Source organism: Pan paniscus, chromosome 8, assembly GCF_029289425.2.
Source record: "Pan paniscus chromosome 8, NHGRI_mPanPan1-v2.0_pri, whole genome shotgun sequence".
NCBI classification, from domain to species: domain Eukaryota; kingdom Metazoa; phylum Chordata; class Mammalia; order Primates; family Hominidae; genus Pan; species Pan paniscus.
The window spans coordinates 145,842,642-145,863,733 of record NC_073257.2 but is presented as its reverse complement, the minus strand read 5'-3'; the positions used below and the strand labels follow the sequence as shown (position 1 = coordinate 145,863,733).

The window sequence follows — 21,092 nt, the reverse complement described above, 5'->3', positions numbered from 1 at the left end:
TAGTTTCAGAAGGAATGGTACCAGTTCCTCCTTGTACCGCTGGTAGAATTCGGCTGTGAATCCATCTGGTCCTGGACTCTTTTTGGTTGGTAAACTATTGATTATTGCCACAATTTCAGCTCCTGTTATTGGTCTATTCAGAGATTCAACTTCTTCCTGGTTTAGTCTTGGGAGAGTGTATGTGTCAAGGAATTTATCCATTTCTTCTAGATTTTCTAGTTTATTTGCGTAGAGGTGTTTGTAGTATTCTTTGATGGTAGTTTGTATTTCTGTGGGATCGGTGGTGATATCCCCTTTATCATTTTTTATTGCATCTATTTGATTCTTCTCTCTTTTTTTCTTTATTAGTCTTGCTAGCGGTCTATCAATTTTGTTGATCCTTTCAAAAAACCAGCTCCTGGATTCATTGATTTTTTGAAGGGTTTTTTGTGTCTCTATTTCCTTCAGTTCTGCTCTGATTTTAGTTATTTCTTGCCTTCTGCTAGCTTTTGAATGTGTTTGCTCTTGCTTTTCTAGTTCTTTTAATTGTGATGTTAGGGTGTCAATTTTGGATCTTTCCTGCTTTCTCTTGTGGGCATTTAGTGCTATAAATTTCCCTCTACACACTGCTTTGAATGCGTCCCAGAGATTCTGGTATGTTGTGTCTTTGTTCTCGTTGGTTTCAAAGAACATCTTTATTTCAGCCTTCATTTCGTTATGTACCCAGTAGTCATTGAGGAGCAGGTTGTTCAGTTTCCATGTAGTTGAGCGGCTTTGAGTGAGATTCTTAATCCTGAGTTCTAGTTTGATTGCACTGTGGTCTGAGAGATAGTTTGTTATAATTTCTGTTCTTTTACATTTGCTGAGGAGAGCTTTACTTCCAACTATGTGGTCAGTTTTGGAATAGGTGTGGTGTGGTGTTGAAAAAAATGTATATTCTGTTGATTTGGGGTGGAGAGTTCTGTAGATGTCTATTAGGTCCGCTTGGTGCAGAGCTGAGTTCAATTCCTGGGTATCCTTGTTGACTTTCTGTCTCGTTGATCTGTCTAATGTTGACAGTGGGGTGTTAAAGTCTCCCATTATTAATGTGTGGGAGTCTAAGTCTCTTTGTAGGTCACTCAGGACTTGCTTTATGAATCTGGGTGCTCCTGTTTTGGGTGCATAAATATTTAGGATAGTTAGCTCCTCTTGTTGAATTGATCCCTTTACCATTATGTAATGGCCTTCTTTGTCTCTTTTGATCTTTGTTGGTTTAAAGTCTGTTTTATCAGAGACTAGGATTGCAACCCCTGCCTTTTTTTGTTTTCCATTTGCTTGGTAGATCTTCCTCCATCCTTTTATTTTGAGCCTATGTGTGTCTCTGCATGTGAGATGGGTTTCCTGAATACAGCACACTGATGGGTCTTGACTCTTTATCCAACTTGCCAGTCTGTGTCTTTTAATTGGAGAATTTAGTCCATTTACATTTAAAGTTAATATTGTTATGTGTGAATTTGATCCTGTCATTATGATGTTAGCTGGTGATTTTGCTCGTTAGTTGATGCAGTTTCTTCCTAGTCTTGATGGTCTTTACATTTTGGCATGATTTTGCAGCGGCTGGTACCGGTTGTTCCTTTCCATGTTTAGCGCTTCCTTCAGGAGCTTTTTTAGGGCAGGCCTGGTGGTGACAAAATCGGTCAGCATTTGCTTGTCTGTAAAGTATTTTATTTCTCCTTCACTTATGAAGCTTAGTTTGGCTGGATATGAAATTCTGGGTTGAAAATTCTTTTCTTTAAGAATGTTGAATATTTGCCCCCACTCTCTTCTGGCTTGTAGGGTTTCTGCCGAGAGATCCGCTGTTAGTCTGATGGGCTTCCCTTTGAGGGTAACCCGACCTTTCTCTCTGGCTGCCCTTAACATTTTTTCCTTCATTTCAACTTTGGTGAATCTGACAATTATGTGTCTTGGAGTTGCTCTTCTCGAGGAGTATCTTTGTGGCGTTCTCTGTATTTCCTGAATCTGAACGTTGGCCTGCCTTGCTAGATTGGGGAAGTTCTCCTGGATAATATCCTGCAGAGTGTTTTCCAACTTGGTTTAATTCTCCGCATCACTTTCAGGTACACCAATCAGACGTAGATTTGGTCTTTTCACATAGTCCCATATTTCTTGGAGGCTTTGCTCATTTCTTTTTATTCTTTTTTCTCTAGACTTCCCTTCTCGCTTCATTTCATTCATTTCATCTTCCATTGCTGATACCCTTTCTTCCAGTTGATCGCATCGGCTCCTGAGGCTTCTGCATTCTTCACGTAGTTCTCGAACCTTGGTTTTCAGCTCCATCAGCTCCTTTAAGCACTTCTCTGTATTGGTTATTCTAGTTATACATTCTTCTAAATTTTTTTCAAAGTTTTCAACTTCTTTGCCTTTGGTTTGAATGTCCTCCTGTAGCTCAGAGTAATTTGATCGTCTGAAGCCTTCTTCTCTCAGCTCGTCAAAATCATTCTCCATCCAGCTTTGTTCCGTTGCTGGTGAGGAACTGCGTTCCTTTGGAGGAGGAGAGGCGCTCTGCATTTTAGAGTTTCCAGTTTTTCTGTTCTGTTTTTTCCCCATCTTTGTGGTTTTATCTACTTTTGGTCTTTGATGATGGTGATGTACAGATGGGTTTTTGGTGTGGATGTCCTTTCTGTTTGTTAGTTTTCCTTCTAACAGACAGGACCCTCAGCTGCAGGTCTGTTGGAATACCCTGCCCTGTGAGGTGTCAGTGTGCCCCTGCTGGGGGGTGCCTCCCAGTTAGGCTGCTCGGGGGTCAGGGGTCAGGGACCCACTTGAGGAGGCAGTCTGCCCGTTCTCAGATCTCCAGCTGCGTGCTGGGAGAACCACTGCTCTCTTCAAAGCTGTCAGACAGGGACATTTAAGTCTGCAGAGGTTACTGCTGTCTTTTTGTGTGTCTGTGCCCTGCCCCCAGAGGTGGAGCCTACAGAGGCAGGCAGGCCTCCTTGAGCTGTGGTGGGCTCCACCCAGTTCGAGCTTCCCGGCTGCTTTGTTTACCTAATCAAGCCTGGGCAATGGCAGGCGCCCCTCCCCCAGCCTCGCTGCCGCCTTGCAGTTTGATCTCAGACTGCTGTGCCAGCAATCAGCGAGATTCCGAGGGCGTAGGACCCTCCGAGCCAGGTGTGGGATATAGTCTCGTGGTGCGCCGTTTTTTAAGCCGGTCTGAAAAGCGCAATATTCGGGTGGGAGTGACCCGATTTTCCAGGTGCGTCCGTCACCCCTTTCTTTGACTCGGAAAGGGAACTCCCTGACCCCTTGCGCTTCCCAGGTGAGGCAATGCCTCGCCCTGCTTCGGCTCGCGCACGGTGCGCGCACCCACTGACCTGCGCCCACTGTCTGGCACTCCCTAGTGAGATGAACCCGGTACCTCAGATGGAAATGCAGAAATCACCGTCTTCTGCGTCGCTCACGCTGGGAGCTGTAGACCGGAGCTGTTCTTATTCGGCCATCTTGGCTCCTCCTCCAACATTACAATTTTAATTGTAATTTTTATACCTGAAGGATAACCAGTGACACTTTTTTCTTTATTATTACATATTATATATGTAATTCCAAATTTTTAGTATTCATGCATCACTTTTATTTACTTTTTTCTCATTATTTATTTGGACCTCAGATAACCTAAGTTCATTAATCATATTTGCTGGTGCATGACACTCTCTTCACTAATCCATAGATAGCCCTTCTTTCTAATATAAATTTATAGTGAACTCCTTTGACCTCATTCCTAACCTAAAAGCATTACCAGTAAGTTACACGTACCTATGTGCACCGCCCCCGCTTCCAATCCACAGCCTGCCCCATTAGTAACAACAGTCATGAATTGGTTCTGGATTGCTGATCATTCCCTGTTTTCTTTTTAGTTTTATCACATATCCCACGTATGTACTTAGAGAATATGTTGTTTAATTTTGGGTGTTTTTGAGCTTCATAAAATTATCCATATAATATATAAACTCCTGAGGCTTGCTATATTTTTCAGCATCACTGCTGTCTTGTATTCTATTGTGTGGCTACACGGCAATTTATTCATTTCCTCTCAATTGTTCCAGGTTTTGCTCTTATGAACAGGGCTGCTATGAACATTTTTCCTGACATATGTGTGTGCAACTTCCTCTTGAGTGTCTGTGTAAGAGTTGAATTGCTGGGTCCTAGATTATTCAAATGTTTTACTTCACAAGAAAATGCACAATTATTTTTCAAAATGTTTGTACAAATTGATACATTTTCCCAGCAAATTATAAGAGATCTCATTGGTCTGTATGTCAATATTATCAGGCATGCATTTTTCACCAATCGAGTACAAAAGAAGACTTCATTGTGATCTTCATTTGCATTTCCTTGATTACTAACAAGGTTGAGAATCTTTTCATGTGTTTTGGCAATATTTAATTCTTAGAATGACCCTGTAGAGTGTTATCCCTCTTTCAAACATGAGGCACCAAGAGTTAAGTTACTTGTCCAGGTTAGGTCATAAAAATCTATCTGATGCACAAGTAGAATGTTTTACTACTATCCTGATGCCAAATAGATGGTTGACTTTTCCTTCCTTCTCTGAAATTCCCCATAAAATATACTGTGTGTATTCCATTAGTTCTACTGATAAGTACATATAACTTGAAAGTATTTATCACGCCTTTTGCAGAACACAGTTAAGACAGAGGATTTATATTTGTGCAAATGAGTATATTATCACACATACACTCCGTCTGAGAAATCAGGTCTTGAATGCTTTGCCAGCTTTGACAATGTAACCATGAACCAGCTGAGGAAGAAATAAGGCAAATACCTTAGGCATGGTGGTTCAGTTCACTTTATTCTACCAAAGGAGAGAAGCTGTGATGGGTAGCCCAAAATAGATAGCTTACACCCTAAACACAATGGTTCATAAGCTTTTTCGTTTCAGGAATGCTATGAAGTATTGATTTTTTTGGCAACCTAAGGGAAGGAGTAACATTGCACCCACAGGCATCACACTATTTGCTTGATGTCCCTTCAGCACTGCATTACTGCCTGAATAGCAGCTATTACAGCCCTCACCACCTTCTTTGACATATTTTTTTAAGTACATTCTTGTGGGTTCCCAATATGGCACTGGCTGAATGTTATACTAAAATCCCTCTTTCTGTTTTTTGAGACAGGGTCTCACTCTGTTGCCCAGCATGGATTGCATTGGCACGATCACAGCTCACTGCAGTCCTAAACTCCTGGGCTCAAGTGATCCTCCCGTCTCAGCCTCCCAAGTAGCTGGGACTCCAGTCATATGCCATTACATCTGGCTAATTTTTCTTTTTCTTTTTGGTAGAGACAGGGTCTCACTATGTTGTCCAGTCTGGTCTAAAGTCTCATCTCTAACAATGAGCAACCTGTAACCTATGAGGCCAGCTCAGTCAAGTTGACCAAATAGCATTGTTGTAACAGTATGTAGCCTCAGTGAGAGCAAAATAAGTTTTACACATTGGCCAAAAATTAAATGCACCACAAATATCTATCAACTGATAGACAAACAAAATGTGACAAATGGATAAACAAAATATGATCTATCCATACAATGGAAAATTATTTGGCAATAAACAGGAAAAAGGACTGATACCTGCTACAAAATGAATCAATCTTGAAAACATTATGGTAAGTGAAAAAAGCTATTCACAAAAGACCACATGTTGTATGATTCCATTTATATAAAATATCCAAAATAGGCAAATCTATAGAGACAGAAAGTACATTAATGGTTCCCAGGAGTGGAGGGCTGGGGAGAGACTACAGTGGCTTTTGGGCGGTGATGAAAATGTTCTAAAATTGATTATGGTGATGGTAGTACAACTCTGATTATACTGAAAACCATTGACTTGTACACTTTAAATTGGTGAATTGTATCATATGTGAAATTTATCTCAATAAAGCTGCTATTCTTAAAAGAAATAAACACCTATCTGTGCATCAAAATGGGGTGCTTGTGTGCATTTGTAGAGAAACACTGTCTTCAGCAGTTTCAAGTTCTGGCCTTAGGCACAAGTATAAAGATTACAGCTTGATAAAATTTTTCCTTTGGTCTGTTCCATATTCCTCTTCAGTTAAATTTTTATCTATGGATTCTGTGGAGTCCTGTCATTTTATTTTCTCAGATAGAGTTGTAATTTCAGTTCTCCCAAAATAGCTGGGCATGACTTTTTATTTTTATTTCTTTTTTCTTTTTGAGATGGAGTCTTGCTCTGTTGCCGAGGCTGGAGTGCAGTGGCACGATCTTGGCTCACTGAAACCTCTGCCTCCGGGTTCAAGCGATTCTCCTGCCTCAGCTTCCTGAGTAGCTGGGATTACAGGTATGCACCACCACGCCCAGCTAATTTTTGTATTTTTAGTAGAGACGAGGTTTCACCACGTTAGCCAGGCTGGTCTTGAACTCCTGACCTCCTGATCCATCCACCTCAGCCTCCTAAAGAGCTGGGATTACAGGCGTGAGCCACCGTTCCGGGCTTTTTTTTTTTTTTTTTTAACTTATAAGAGGGTTAAATTGTTAAATTGTTAAATTGAAAATGCCTTTTTAAATAAGTATGAAATTTCTTAATTATAATATTTTAGAATCTATTACAGTTTCTGATGTAACTTAAAAATTCCTCCTCATTTAGCTTTGCTATTTTGTCTCATTTACTTTAGGGTAAAACAACAACAATAACAAAAATAATGTGTTGAGCCCCTAAGCATCTGATAGGCACTGTGTTAAGCACATTAAATGCATTATCCCATTTAACTCTCCAAGGTAAATACTATTTGTGTGCCCATTTTATAGATGAGGAAATTGAGGCTTAGAACAAGATAAATACCTTGCTCAAAGTCATACAATCAGTAAATGGCAGCCCTTGGGCTCAATCCAAACCTGCCTGACACTAAATCTCCTGCTCTTTTAAACCAGAAGATCTGCAAACTTTTCTGTAAAACTAGATGATAAATATCTTAGTCTTTACAGATCAAAAAGCAAATTTGAGGACATTGTGTAGGTACTTATATAATAAGAGAGAGAGCAAATGTCTACAAGTTTGAAATTTGAATTTCATGTATTAAACAAAATTATGAGGGGCCATTGTTTTGGACTGAGCTCCTGCACTAATCCCAAGCAGACCAGACCAAACCAAAATGGAGTCACTCATGCTAAGCACCACAAAATCAAACTAAAACTTTAAAAAACAGGTCCCAAAATAGACGAGTTTTTTTTTCTTCTCCTGAAGACAGAAGATTCCAGTATAATAAGGAAGTCCCCTCTGCTCTATCCCTTACAGAAAAGTAACCCAAAGTAACAACAGATTACTTACAAAAAAGCAATCTCAGCCAGACACAGTGGCTCATGCCTGTAATCCCAGCACTTTGGAAAGCCAAGGCAGGTGGATCACCTGAGGTCAGGAGCTTGAGATCAGCTTGGCCAACGTGGCAAAACCCCATCTATACTAAAAATACAAAAATTAGCTGGGTGTGGTAACACGACACACTTACGGACTCTTAACACACCCTTCTTACATGAAGGGAACAGCAGAGCAGAGGGCGACAAGAGCACCAAGGCCAGGTGGAGCCACAGCCAATGTGGGCCCATCTCACTCCGCAGGGAGAAGCAACTGCACTGTGCACAGAGTACAATCTGGCAGAAGGGAAACGCCGTCTTAAAGAGCTTCAGGTGCAGCAACCTTGAAGAAGGGCTGTGCCAGAAAGTCCACCAGATGAGGCCGCAAACCTATCAAAGGGCATCAGACACTCTGTGCACAGGGTACACAAAACAATGCCTCCCACATTCTGTGACTTCCTGCGTGTGCCACTTGGACCACCACACTCCCTACCTGCACCATCTTACCTGGACAGACTAAATCTCAGCCACCTCATGACTAGGATATTAACATGGCTTCCAGTTCTATAAATTCCTCCCCCTTAAGAATGCATGTCTGTAATATCAGAAATGATGAAAACTGGACTTGTGAGTGGCTTTGTAGTAGGGATTACAGGTCCAGAATAGAATAGGTTCAGTAACATATTTAAGATATTTAAGGGAAAAAATATAAGCCAAAGATTTAACATCTAAATAGTGACTATCAAGGGTAAAAGTCACACATATTTTTTATGAGTACACACAAACACAGGAAGTACGGTGACCAGGAGCTGAGGGATGACCCACTAAAGAATAAGCTCCGGAAACCAAAATGACTAGAGGCAGATGCAAAGGTGAGCTGCAGGGTGGTCTGTATTTATCTGTGGAGCTGCTGGCACATGACGGTGATAAAAGTGCAGCATGCCATGGTTACCAGCTTGGACAATGCAGACAAAGAACAACCACCAGAGAAGTGGTAGGGGCGGGCAGAAGATGTGCAGGGGCCAACTGGGACTGGGGTGTCCATCAGCTAACTGCAGTATCAGGTACTATGGGGAGCCAACCAAAGAAACTAAGTGTTTGCTATAAAGGCGTTAGGATAAAAGTGGGGAAAAAAAGGGAGGAAGAAAGCCCTCTTAAATACCAAAAGGGTAAAAGCAAATAAAATAGAACAAGGTGGTTCCCTGTTATCTGTGATGTAAAAAATGGACTTGGCTCACCTATTAAATGGAAAACAGTCTTGGATTGGCTCACAAAGCAAAATCAAACACCATACTGCATATAAGATATACAGCTATAAAAGGCTGGGAAAATATAGAGAGAATTTATAGGACTCAGAAAAAAAGTGACTGTCACAGGAAACTTTATAGCATTAAATACCTATATCAATACAAATTTAAATAATAAAAATAAATTATTTAAACATATAACTGAAAAAGCCAGAAAAAGAATAAGTGAACCAAAAGAAAGGAGTGAATTATTACAAATAAAAGCAGATATTATTAAGTAGAAAAAGAATAGAACTAAGAAGTAAATCCGAAAGCTGGCTCTCAAGAGAAAATAATCAACCAAAACAAACCACTAGGTATCTGATTAGAAAAAAAAAAAAATAAGAAAGTTACAAGTGCTAACAGAAGAAAATTTAAACATTGTAAAAGATAAGGAAAAGAAAGGGATAGAGAGAAAAATGTGTAGATTAAAAGAGACTTTAAAAACATATCAAATTTTAAGAATAAAACAACACTAAACTATAGTGTCTAGGGATATACACTTGGTGATAAAACTATAAAGATTAGGGAAATGATTACCATAAGAGTTTGGGAAGTGGTTATTTTTGGGGAGAGGAAGTAGGTTATAATAGAAATGGGACATGTGGTGGGCGCTTCTGGGATGATTGATAAAGTTCTATTCCTTGACCTGGGTGTGGTTACAAGGATGTTTCCTTTATAAAAATGAAGAAAAACATTAAAAAATCATTACAGGCAACTTTATAAAACTCTTTGCAGTAAGTTAGAAGTAGATGAAACATTTTTTAAAAATATTAAATTTAATGCTATTCCAATACAAAATCAAGTTTTTTTCTTAGAGCTAAACAAGTTAATTATAAAATGCATTTAAGAACAAGAAGAAACTATCCTAAAATTCATATGGAATGAAAAGAGAGCCCAAATAGCCAAAGCAATCCTAAGCAAAAAGAACAAAGCCAGAGGCATCACACTACTCAACTTCAAACTATACTATACAGCCCCAGTAACCAAAACAGCTTCTGTTCCGGTACAAAAACAGACTCATAGACCAATGAACAGAACAGAAAACTCAGAAATAAAGCAACACACCTACAACCATCCAATCTTTGACAAGGCCAGCAAAAGCAGCAGTGGAAAAAGACCATCCTATTCAATATATGGTGTTGGAATAACTGGCTAGCCACATACAGAAGACTGAAGCCAGACCCCTACCTTTCACCATATACAAAAATTAACTCAAAATATATTAAAGATTTCAATGTAAGACCTCAAACTGTAAGATCTTGGAAGATAACCTAGGAAATACTCTTCTTGACGTTGGCCTTGGCAAAGAATTTTTGGCTAAGTTCCCAAAAACAATTGCAACAAAACAAAATTGGCAAGTAGAATTTAACTAAATGAAAGAGCTTCTGCACAGCAAGAGAAATGTTTGGCAGAGAATACAGACAACCTACGGAATGAGAGAAACTATTTGCAAACTATGCATCTGACAAAGGCCTAATATCCAGAATCTACAGGGAACTTATGCAAAAAACGTTCACTTTCTGTCTGTGTTCACGTCACCAAGAGAATAGAAAGGAAAAGGGAAGAATGCAAAAGTCAAAGACACGTCACCCTCCTTGAGACAGCCCTCCAGTCCAGGCCAAATCTCAGCCTGCCCTTGGTCTGCTGTGGTTGGGCCTGCACCCAAGCCATGAGCACACGCAGCAATTGTGGCAGCAGAAGCTTCCTCTGGGCTCAGACTCAGGCTGATGCTGCGTCAGGACCTGCCGCGGTCTCGGCTGGGCTTCCTGGGACTCGGTGGTTGTGGGCTGACTGTAAAGCATGGAATGACTCTTAGAAACTGGGCGTCATTCTTTGTGGTTTTCCAAGCTTGGTCCCTGATGATACTCCAGGTCTTAGGAGACATGCTGAATATTTATTATGCTTACATTCAAGCAACATTAACCCTTAAGGCTGATGTAGCTCCCCGTCTTTTTTTCCCAGAAGGAGGAGCACTGAAGGAACATTTTTCCAGTATGGATTCTTTCCAGCTCTGAGAAGCTGGAGGCACACGGATCCCTCGGCCGGCTCCCATCTATGGACGTGCTGTAGTCACAAGGACTGTGACTAAGGCTCAGTCCCTGAGGAGTGCCTTGGCATGGGCTGCTTTAGGCTGTAAACACCCAGTTTTATCCACTTTATGTGAAGAAAGCCAACAAGGGGCATGGAGTGAGTTCCGCAGGTTTTAGCGGCTGTGGCGGCTGGTGCTCAGTGGGGATGATGGAGGGAAGGCGCCTCCCTCTGTGGGCCCCGAGGTCTGTGCGGGAATCAGCTCCGCAGCTGTGTCCAGGGGCAGCCGTAGACCACACACGGCAGGCTCACAGCTCTGTTCCATGAGAACTTTATACACAAAAGCAGACAGGCTGGGCTTGGCCTCTGGATTATAATCTGCTGACCCCTGGGTAAGAAATTTTAAATATTTACTTAATTTTGTTCAACAGAAGGGGTGATATACTGAGGAGTGAATAATGGGAAAGATCTGATTCAGCTGTATCAGGAAGGACTGGTGTAAATTCAACTTATTAACTGAATTCACAGTATTCGTGTTTTATGCCTTTAGGGGTTAAAAATGGGTCACACACGAGCAGCATGCACTTCAATGGCGTGGCAGGGCACCTCAGTGTTTACATGTGTGGTTCCCATGCTTACCAGGGCTGGAGGCCCCTGTTAGTAGTGAAGTGCATGTGCAGTTCTGGATACTTTTCCTGGCTTTCTCTATTTGTGTGAGCTTGTGCAGTTAGAGGTTTGGGCTGAATTTGGGTAGAAATGGGTGGCTCACAGGCTGCAAAAGTTCTGTGGACCCTTTTTCCCCCAGCTGACTAATGTTGTAAATATTAGAATATTATTACATAAAAGTCTGGATTTTTAGTTTCTTTCACATTGGAATAGCTGCCAACATTGGGCCTGCATTCATCTCTCTAGGGCAACGTCGGCTGCAGCGGAGATGGCTGCTCCCCGGTGGGGTGTGTGCTCGGCCTGCAGCCCCCGCCCTCCGGACTCCATTCGCCTCCGCTCTCAGGTTTGCACCTCGTCATTGTCTTCTAATTTTGCATCCCTGGACTGCGTGACCTACAAGGCTCTCAGCACAACAAGACTATGATTCTGTCTATTGGAACAAAAAGCCAGTGAGGCAAGTGTATCATCCTGTTGATGAATTCACAGCATTAACTCTGGGAGTTGGGGACAGTGTGTATTCTTCCTCCAGACACTCTCTGTTTCTCCTGGATGGAAAGGTTCTGCTACTTGTCCCGTGGTCAGGCCCAGCCAATGGAACAGAATGGAACTGACTCTGCCCCTTATTGGCAGAAACTTTAAAAACCGCACAATGTTCCTGCACCCTCCCCTCTACCATGAGCCTGGCAGTGCTCAGGATGGGAAAATTATCTCACCTGGGCCTGAGGAAACAGGAGCTACCCCCAGCCGGCAGTGGAAGAGAAGCATGGACAAGTGATTAAACTTTGTGTTTTCAAGCCACAGAGGTTTTTTGAAGTTGTTTGCTACCATGCTTTGTCCCTACAAACACAGTCATGGAGAAGGCCAGTGGCAGAGCCTGAGCCGTTCGCGCATCTGTTCACCAGTATCCAGAATAACAACAGATTTTTGAAACATTCCTGAGAAAATTCTGGGAGTTGCATACCGGCCAGTCTTATTCTCTAAAGTTGTTCCTTCTAAAGGGTGGGATGACTGAAAATTTCAGAAAAGCAAACCACCGCTGAAAGGCAACATTATTTCTGATGGCAGAAGGCGGCCTGAGCAATCTAGATTTTCCACGGTTCACCAACTAGTTTTTAAGGAAATATGGCTGTGAGAGGAATAAAACATGATTCCTACCTTTAAGGAACTCAGAGAAGTGAATTAAAGGAAGTCACAGATCAGACAACCAATGACACAAAGTTTCTAAGAGCAAACTGTTCAGGTCGGCAAGTCACTCTTATTCACTGTTTTGTCTTCTAAGGTTTCAGTTACTCTCAGTCAGTCATGGTCCAAAAACATTAAATGAAAAATTCCAGAAATAAACAATACACATGTTTTAAATCGTGTTTCATTCTGAGTAGCGTGATGAAGTCTCATGCCGTCCCACTCAGCCCCACCTGGGGTGTGACTCCTCCCTCTGTCCAGCAGATCCACCCTGTCTAGACTACCTGCATGGCCAGCAGATCCACCCTATCTACACTACCTGATTTTCCAGCAGATCCACCCTGTCTACACTACCTGCCTGTCCAGCAGATCAACCTTGTCTACACTACCTGCTTTTCCAGCAGATCTACCCCGTCTACACTACCTGCCTGGCCAGCATATCCACCCTGTCTACACTACCTGCTTTCCGAGTAGATCTGCCCTGTCTACAATACCTGCCTATCCAGCAGATCTACCCCATCTACACTACCTGCCTGGCCAGCATATCCACCCTGTCTACACTACCTGCTTTCCGAGTAGATCTGCCCTGTCTACAATACCTGCCTATCCAGCACATCCACCCTGTCTATACTACCTGCCTGTCCAGCAGATCCACCCTGTCTACGCTACCTGCCTGGCCAGCAGATCCGCCCTGTCTATACTACCGGCCTCTCCAGCAGATCCACCCTGTGTATACTACCTGCCTGTCCAGCAGACCCGCCCTGTCTACACTACCTGCCTGGCCAGTATATCCACCCTATCTACACTACCTGCCTGGCCAGCATATCCGCCGTGTCTACACTACCTGCCTGCACAGCAGATCCGCCCTGTCTACACTACCTACCTGGCCAGTAGATCCACACTATCTACACTACCTGCCTGCCCAGCAGATCCACCCTGTCTATACTACCTGCCTGGCCAGTAGATCCACGCTATCTACACTGCCTGTCTGCCCAGCAGATGCACCCTGTCTATACTACCTGCTTGTCCAGCAGTTCTACCCGGTCTATACTACCTGCCTGGCCAGTAGATCCACGCTATCTACACTGCCTGCCTGGGCAGCAGATCCACCCTGTCTATACTACCTGCCTGTCGAGTAGATCCACCCTGTCTATATTACCTGCCCGTCCAGCAGGTCCACCCTGTCTACACTACCTCCCTGCCCAGTAGATCCACCCTGTCTACACTATCTGCCTGGGCAGCAGATCAACACTATCTACATTACCTGCCTGGCCAGCAGATCCACCCTGTCTACACTACCTGCCTGCCCAGCAGATCCACGCTATCTCCACTACCTGCGTGCCCAGCAGATCCACCATATCTACACTACCTGCCTGGCCATTAGCTCCACGCTATCTACACTACCTGCCTCGCCAGCAGATCCACCCTGTCTATATTACCTGCCTGTCCAGCAGACCCGCCCTCTCTATACTACTTACCTGTCCAGCAGATCCACTCTGTCTACACTATCTGCCTGTCCAGCAGATCCGCCCTGTCTATACTACCTGCCTCTCCAGCATATCCACCATGTCTATACTACCTGCCAGTCCAGCAGATCCATCCTGTCTACACTACCTGCCTGGCCAGTAGATCCCTCCTATCTACACTACATGCCTGGCCATCAGATCCGCCCTGTCTACACTATCTACCTGACCAGCAGATCCGCCCTGTCTACACTACCTGCCTGGCCAGCAGAACCACCCTGTATACACTACCTGCATGTCCAGCAGGTACACCCTGTCTACACTAGCTGCCCGTCCAGCATGTCCACCCTCTATACACTGCTCAGCAGATCCGCCATGTCTATACTACCTCCCGGGCCAGCAGATCCGCCCTGTCTATACTACCTGCCTGTCCAGCAGATCTAACCTGTCTATAATACCTGCCTGGTCAGCAGATCCACCCTGTCTACACTACCTGCCTGTCCAGCAGATCCACCCTGTCTACGCTACCTACATGCCCAGCAGATCCACCCTTTCTACACTACCTGCCTGCCCAGTAGATCCACGCTATCTACACTACCTGCCTGCCCAGCAGATCCACCATGTCTACACTACCTGCTTGGCCATTACCTACACGCTATCTACACTACCTGCCTGGCCAGCAGATACACCCTGTCTATACTACCTGCCTGTCCAGCAGATCCAACCTGTCTATGCGACCTCCCTGGCCAGCTGATCCAACCTGTCTATGCTACCTGACTGGCTAGCAGATCCACCGTGTCTATGCTAAATGCCTGTCCAGCAGATCCACCCTGTCTACACTACCTGCCTGCTCAGCAGATCCACCCTGTCTATACTACCTGCCTGGCCAGTAGATCCACGCAATCTACACTACCTGCCGGGCCACCACATCCGCACTGTCTACACTACTTGCTTGTACAGCAGGTCCACCCTGTCTACACTACCTGCCTGCCCAGCAGATCCACCCTCTCTACATTACCTGCTTCTCCAGCAGGTCCACCCTGTATACACCACCTGCCTTCCCGGCAGATCCACCATGTCTACACTACCTGCCTGGCCATTAGCTCCATGCTATCTACACTACCTGCCTGTCGAGGAGATCCACCCTGTCTATACTACCTGCCTATCCAGCAGGTCCACCCTGTCTACGCTACCTCCCTGCCCAGCAGATCCACCCTGTCTACAGTACCTGCCTGGCCAGTAGTTCCATGCTATGTCCACTACCTCCCTGTCCAGCAGACCCGCCCTGTCTACACTACCTGCCTGTCCAGCAGATCCGCCCTGTCTATGCTACCTGCCTCTCCAGCATATCCACACTGTCTATACTACCTGCCTGTCCAGCAGATCCGCCCTGTCTACACTACCTGCCTAGCCAATAGATCCACGCTATCTACACTACCTGCCTGGCCAGCAGATCCACCCTGTCTACACTACCTGCTTGTCCAGCAGATCCACCCTGTCTACACTACCTGCCTGTCCAGCAGATTCACCCTGTCTATACTACCTGCCTATCCAGCAGATCTACCCTGTCTACACTACCTGCCTGCCCAGCAGATCCACCCTGTCTACACTACCTGCCTGTCCAGCAGATCCGCCCTTTCTATACTACCTGCCTGGCCCGCACATCCGCCCTGTCTTCACTACCTGCCTGGCCAGCAGATCCGCCCTTTCTATACTACCTGCCTGGCCAGCACATCCGCCCTGTCTATACTACCGGCCTGTCCAGCAGATCGACTCTGTCTATACTGCCTGCCTGTCCAGCAGATCCATCCTGTCTACACTACCTGCCTACCGAACAGATCCACCCTATCTACACTACCTGCCTGGCCGGTAGATCCACGCCATCTACACTACCTGCCTGTCCAGCAGATCCACCCTGTCTCTAATACCTGCCTGTCCAGCAACATTAGTCCTTAAAAAAAGCAAACACACAAAATCAGTGTCTATTTACAACAGCCAAATATTATGACTACGATTTGAAATAAATTTGTAGACTCAAGTAAATAAATTTTAAAACTTAATGAGGATATAAAAATGACATGAATAAAGCCTGAAAATCATATTATTAGAATGGAGGACATAGTGACATAAAACCTCTGTGACTGTAGACTCAGGGCAACCTAGACTTAAAAGTCCCATGTGGTCTTTTACATGTAAAAAATGAGAATTAGTCTAAAAGTCAATTTTGTCTAAATTTTGATTTTTGGTGAGTGTACAGTCAAAATAGTTGTGAAAAGAAAAAAATTAAGTTGTCAAATTTCATGTAACCTATGTTATTTGGAAATTTAAAATAAGTTATATAAATATTTATAACAATGTTAAACAATTTCATAAGCGGACTGAATAAAACATAATATTTTATCATATACAATAGCTCCTGCCTTCCTGAGGAAAACAAAATCAAAGGACGTGAAGGAAGGATTTTGGTTTCACTGCAGAAACATAATAAGACACCGAAGTGTGTGTTTGTGTGTGCGTACATATAATTAAACTACAGAATATAAAATAGCATCTAATATACATCAAAAATGAGTTTCATAGAAAAATTCATTTTACATATATGTCTATAAAATAATAAAATTTATTCAGCCTCACAATTACTTTGTGAACTGGAAATAACAATGAGTTGTCATTTTATCCAAATCTAAAAAAAAACATACATACAGTATCAAGTTCTGGTTAAAGTAGTAGATGAACTTTACATGGTACATAAGAGTATCTATACAGTTTGTGGGCTGCATCTTGCTAGAATATATTACATTATAAAATGCACCATTTATTTACTCTGCGATCAAACCCCCAACTTGCCCCAAGTGGAGGAACCCTCAGACATTTGCAGAGGAGTCAGTGTGCTAGTAAGCAGCATTCTTTACAAATCTATGAACATCAAGGTCTCCTTGGAACAGATGCTCTGTGAACAATTTATAAAACTCCCTCCTGTTAGACACTTAGGTTGATTCCATTTTTAAATCAATTACTGAATAAAACACACTCCATCATGTGGATGAAATGCTACCTTAATTTGTCAAAGCTATCATTTTCTAAACTTTTCTTTTTAATTCAAATCATTAATATTTTGTGACCAGATCAATACTGATTCATTGCTTTAAGCTTCAAATGCATTATACAGTTGGGCAGAACACATTTCCTCTCATCAATCCTCTTTTCCAGGATTTGTCAGGTATTCCTGACATTAATTCACTACTAATATGCACAGTTTCTCTAATCATGGTCAACAAAGATCTGACAGTGCATTGTCCCTAAATGATCCATACTTGCCTCACTGACACCATGTGGCCCACTTCCCATCTATAATCTATGTCTGGGTGTGAAGCCCTTCCCATATGATCCCCCGAATGGAACTTCGCAAGTTCGAATTCACTGGGTCACAGTGTGATAGTGTGAAGATGGGAGGACGTTAAGGGAAGGCTATGGGTGAGTTGGGAAATGTGTTAGGCAGGGTCAGAGATTACCACATCCTAAAAACAACACTTAAGGAGGGAGATGACAAAACAATCAATGAATAACATGACTTTTTCCAGTGAAAGTGCCATATCTAATCCTTCTCCATTTTTGTTCTCTGAGCTTCTTTCTTAGGGAAGATCCTTCTTGAGAAGCCCCTGCTGAGTATTAGGAAAATGCATTTCAGGACCTCTCATCAACACACCCTCTTTCTTTACCACAACCACATATATGGGGGCATAACTCAACATGTGTAAAAGACAATCTTCTGCTTTTCACTGAACCTCCAGGAATTCAGGACAATAAACGTCTACATGGAGACCAACAGGTGAGTTTTTCTGCCCCTTCTTTCATAACACCGTTCTTCCCTAGTGAAGTCCACACACATCCTTACATGGCAGCTGTGGGTATATCAACTGGTCTGACCCTTTTTAGTCACAGAGCCTGAAGTCTCTGCTAGTACCTGCTGAGCACAGGGTCATGGGTGAGAATGGGCAAGTCTTTTTCTTTCTCTGGTTCCTGAACTTCCCAGGCTCTCTCACTTCTGGATCCTGAATACCCAAATCCCAAGCTTCCTTCCCAGAACCAACACCTCCTCCTCATTAGAAAGATACCTTTGTTCTGTGCTTACTTTATAAAGTCTTGCTCTTTCCCTGTCCACTGCCTTGTGTCACTATGTGTGTGTCTTGGGGCCAGTGGAAAGGTGAACAGAAGCCAGTAGAGAGTAACCAGCACCAGCTTCACAGGAATGGCATGACCTTGATACGATACCGGCAGTTTTCCCTTAACATCCCTGCCCCCTAAAGATTTCAGATCATATGTCACACTCTTAAGTAACAGCGATTTGTCTTTCACGGTTTTAATCATATTGATTAAAAGCATTTGTCTTCTCCAGAACATCACATTAAGTCATCAAAAAATATAAACCTTAAAAAGATGTAATTATTGGAACTGAAAAACATAAAAGGTGAGCTTTGGAAATATCTTTGAGCAATTCATTCATTATGAACACATGTAATCTGTTGGAACAAAGTTCTAGGACAATCCAGGTCATCCTTCAATATTTGCAGAAAACAGCACAAAGAAAACTTGATACTTATACTTAGTTGGAAACTTTATGCCACAGCCATTAAATACAGAGATCATATAAAGGAATAGAGGAAGCTGTTGAATACTAAACTAACTCAAATCATCAATATCCTTACGAAGTGCACACTGAATTAATGTAAAAAGTATTTAGTAAACAAAAAGTATTTTCAATATACAATTAAGACTGAAAAGTATTGAGGCCTCATAAGCTGAACCTGACACAATAATTTTAAAAGGGAAACTAATTTGGAAATCAGAAAACCATCTAAGGAATTTGGGAATTAGGCTTCTGTTGCCCTCTCTGCTACTGACGGTCAAGGCCTCCTCATTGTATTCTGTCCTCCATATCGCTGCTGATTCCCATTTTGTCTATTTCCATTTACCCCACTACTACTTGCTCAGGTCACTCTCCTTCATTGTCAGTGTGTGTTCAAATTCCTCAGACCCATCCACTTCCCATCTAAACTTCCCTCCCCTTTTCCCGCTCGTTGGCTCTACCTCCCTCCTCTCTGTTTTCTCCTCACTCTCCTGCCCCACCTCGACATCCACAGCGAGGCAATGAAGAAGCCCCCGCCAAGGAAGAGCCCGCTTCTCAGTGGGACACCGGGAAGGTAAACACCCAACACTCACCGCTAGTGGGAGGCGATTGCGCAGAAGCACGAGGGTTGTTACAGGATCGGGCAGGTCCCCTGCCCCAGTCTCGGACTCAGGGTCCTGTCTGAGGCGGCCACCCCGAAGCGTGGGGTTTGCGGAGACGTAGGGCCTGGCGGAGGGAAGGATGGGGAAGCATCTCAGGGAGGACTGGCGTCTGCCGAATCCCAGGGCTGCCCTGAGGGGCCAAGAGGGGCGAGGGTGGGGACGACGGAAGACAAGCCACATGCCGAATGGGGACCTGACGCGGCGCGCGACAGGATGGGCGGACGGTGAAGAGACCTAGGGAGGAAGGGCCGGACAGGGGCGACCTCAGTGACGGAACCGGACACAGACGCAGATCTGGCAGCTGAGCGACAGGCTCCGGAGCATTTCCGGGCGTCGCGGGACTCCCCGCCGACAGGAGGGCGGTTGCCGAGCCTGTGACATCCGCGGAGACCAGCAGGCCCCGGGTGTGGAGGATGCCGCAGGAAGGGGACTGCGTGGCTGGGTTTGGCCACAAAAAGCGGAGGGCACTCACCCGAGCGGACCTTGGCTCCGGAGAACCCGTTTCCCGGTCAACAAAACACGTCGCGCGAGGGGCGGGGCCCGTACGTGCAGGGAGGGGAGGCAGAGAAAAAGGCGGGGCCGGGCAGGGGCGGGGTCTCGGGCAGGGGCGGGGTCTCGGGCAGGGGCGGGGCCGGGGCGGGGTCTCGGGCAGGGGCGGGGCCGGGGCGGGGCCCTGGGCCGGGGCGGGGAGCTTACCGACCTCCGGCCGCCGCTGCGCGCGTTTCTGGCCCTGCCGGTGTCTCAGCCGGTTGAAAGCGCGTGTCTGCGTCGGGTTCCGTTGGAGTGCGTTCGGTGCGCCGTGGGTCCGCGCTGCTTCCACCCAACTTCCTGTTAGGTAAGAGGCGCGTGAGGCTCCTGTGCCGGGGGCGGTGCTGCTCCCGAGTCGGCGCGCGGCGGGGACGCGAGTCCGTAGGTGCTGGCGGGAGCGAGAGTGGGGCGGGGACCCTCGCGAGCCCGCACTCCGCCTCTGGGTAGCAGCCTCTTCGGCCCCACACGGCGTGACGGGCGCTCGGGCTCCGCATTCGCGTCGAGGCAGAGGCGTAGTAGGGGTCGGGCCCGGGGCTGGAGGGGCCGGGACCGGGCGGGGTGCTGCCCTGGACACCGCGCCGGCAGCTGTTCCGCGCGGGTTCGTGTCATTCGTATTTTCAACCTGTCCTGCTCCGCACCTGAGATGATTTATAAATTCGGTACCTTTGGGACAGGCGTGGATGACATCCCATAATTTACTTCGTTATTAATTTCTAAATGTAATACATACCACTCTCTAAAAGTATTTTTTAATTTGAAATATATTTGTATACATGTACATGTATATTTATTTATTTCTGAATTTTGTCTCCAGTACATATAATGAGGCTTGTAAAGTGGATAGTGTTCAGGACATAGGTGGATTTTGCTTTTAAGTAGTAAAGACTTAATTGGTGACTTACTGGGGCTATTTGAGAAGGATTTTTTTTTTTAATGAACATTAAAAACAGTGAAATTGTATTTCCGGATTTCATTAACTTCATTTATATCTTAATTGGTGAAAACTGTAAGTTAATAACTCATTTATATTTCCTTTGGAGATTCTTAAGTTTGTGCTACCAATGATTATTTCCAAAAAAAGGCACACTTCTGGTTTTCCCAGAACTAATGCTAGCTTCTCAATCTTTTGAGTTTACTTGATATTAATGTTTGACCTCAAATCATGTCACATTTTTGAAGAAAACTTTCTCTTAGCCAGTGGAACATAAACCACCCTGGAGTTCATATAGAGGAGGGGTTCAAATGCCTCTGATAGTGTCGTGTTAAAACTCATGGCCAAACGCAAGGTCACATAGCTTTCTTTCCATGTTT

The 21,092-nt window shown here is 44.4% G+C and overlaps 1 protein-coding gene across 1 annotated transcript; it reads right to left on the bottom strand.

The window, feature by feature from the left end:
- Window positions 1–9,325: 9,325 nt before the first annotated feature.
- LOC134731155 (uncharacterized) lies at window positions 9,326–20,373 on the bottom strand. Its single transcript, XM_063607937.1, has 3 exons — window positions 19,950–20,373; window positions 19,185–19,317; window positions 9,326–11,041 (listed from the first exon to the last, which is right to left on the bottom strand). The coding sequence occupies exons 1-3, from the start codon at window positions 20,273–20,275 to the stop codon at window positions 10,829–10,831; spliced, it is 672 nt and encodes a 223-aa protein (XP_063464007.1). The 5' UTR covers window positions 20,276–20,373; the 3' UTR covers window positions 9,326–10,828.
- Window positions 20,374–21,092: the final 719 nt, after the last annotated feature.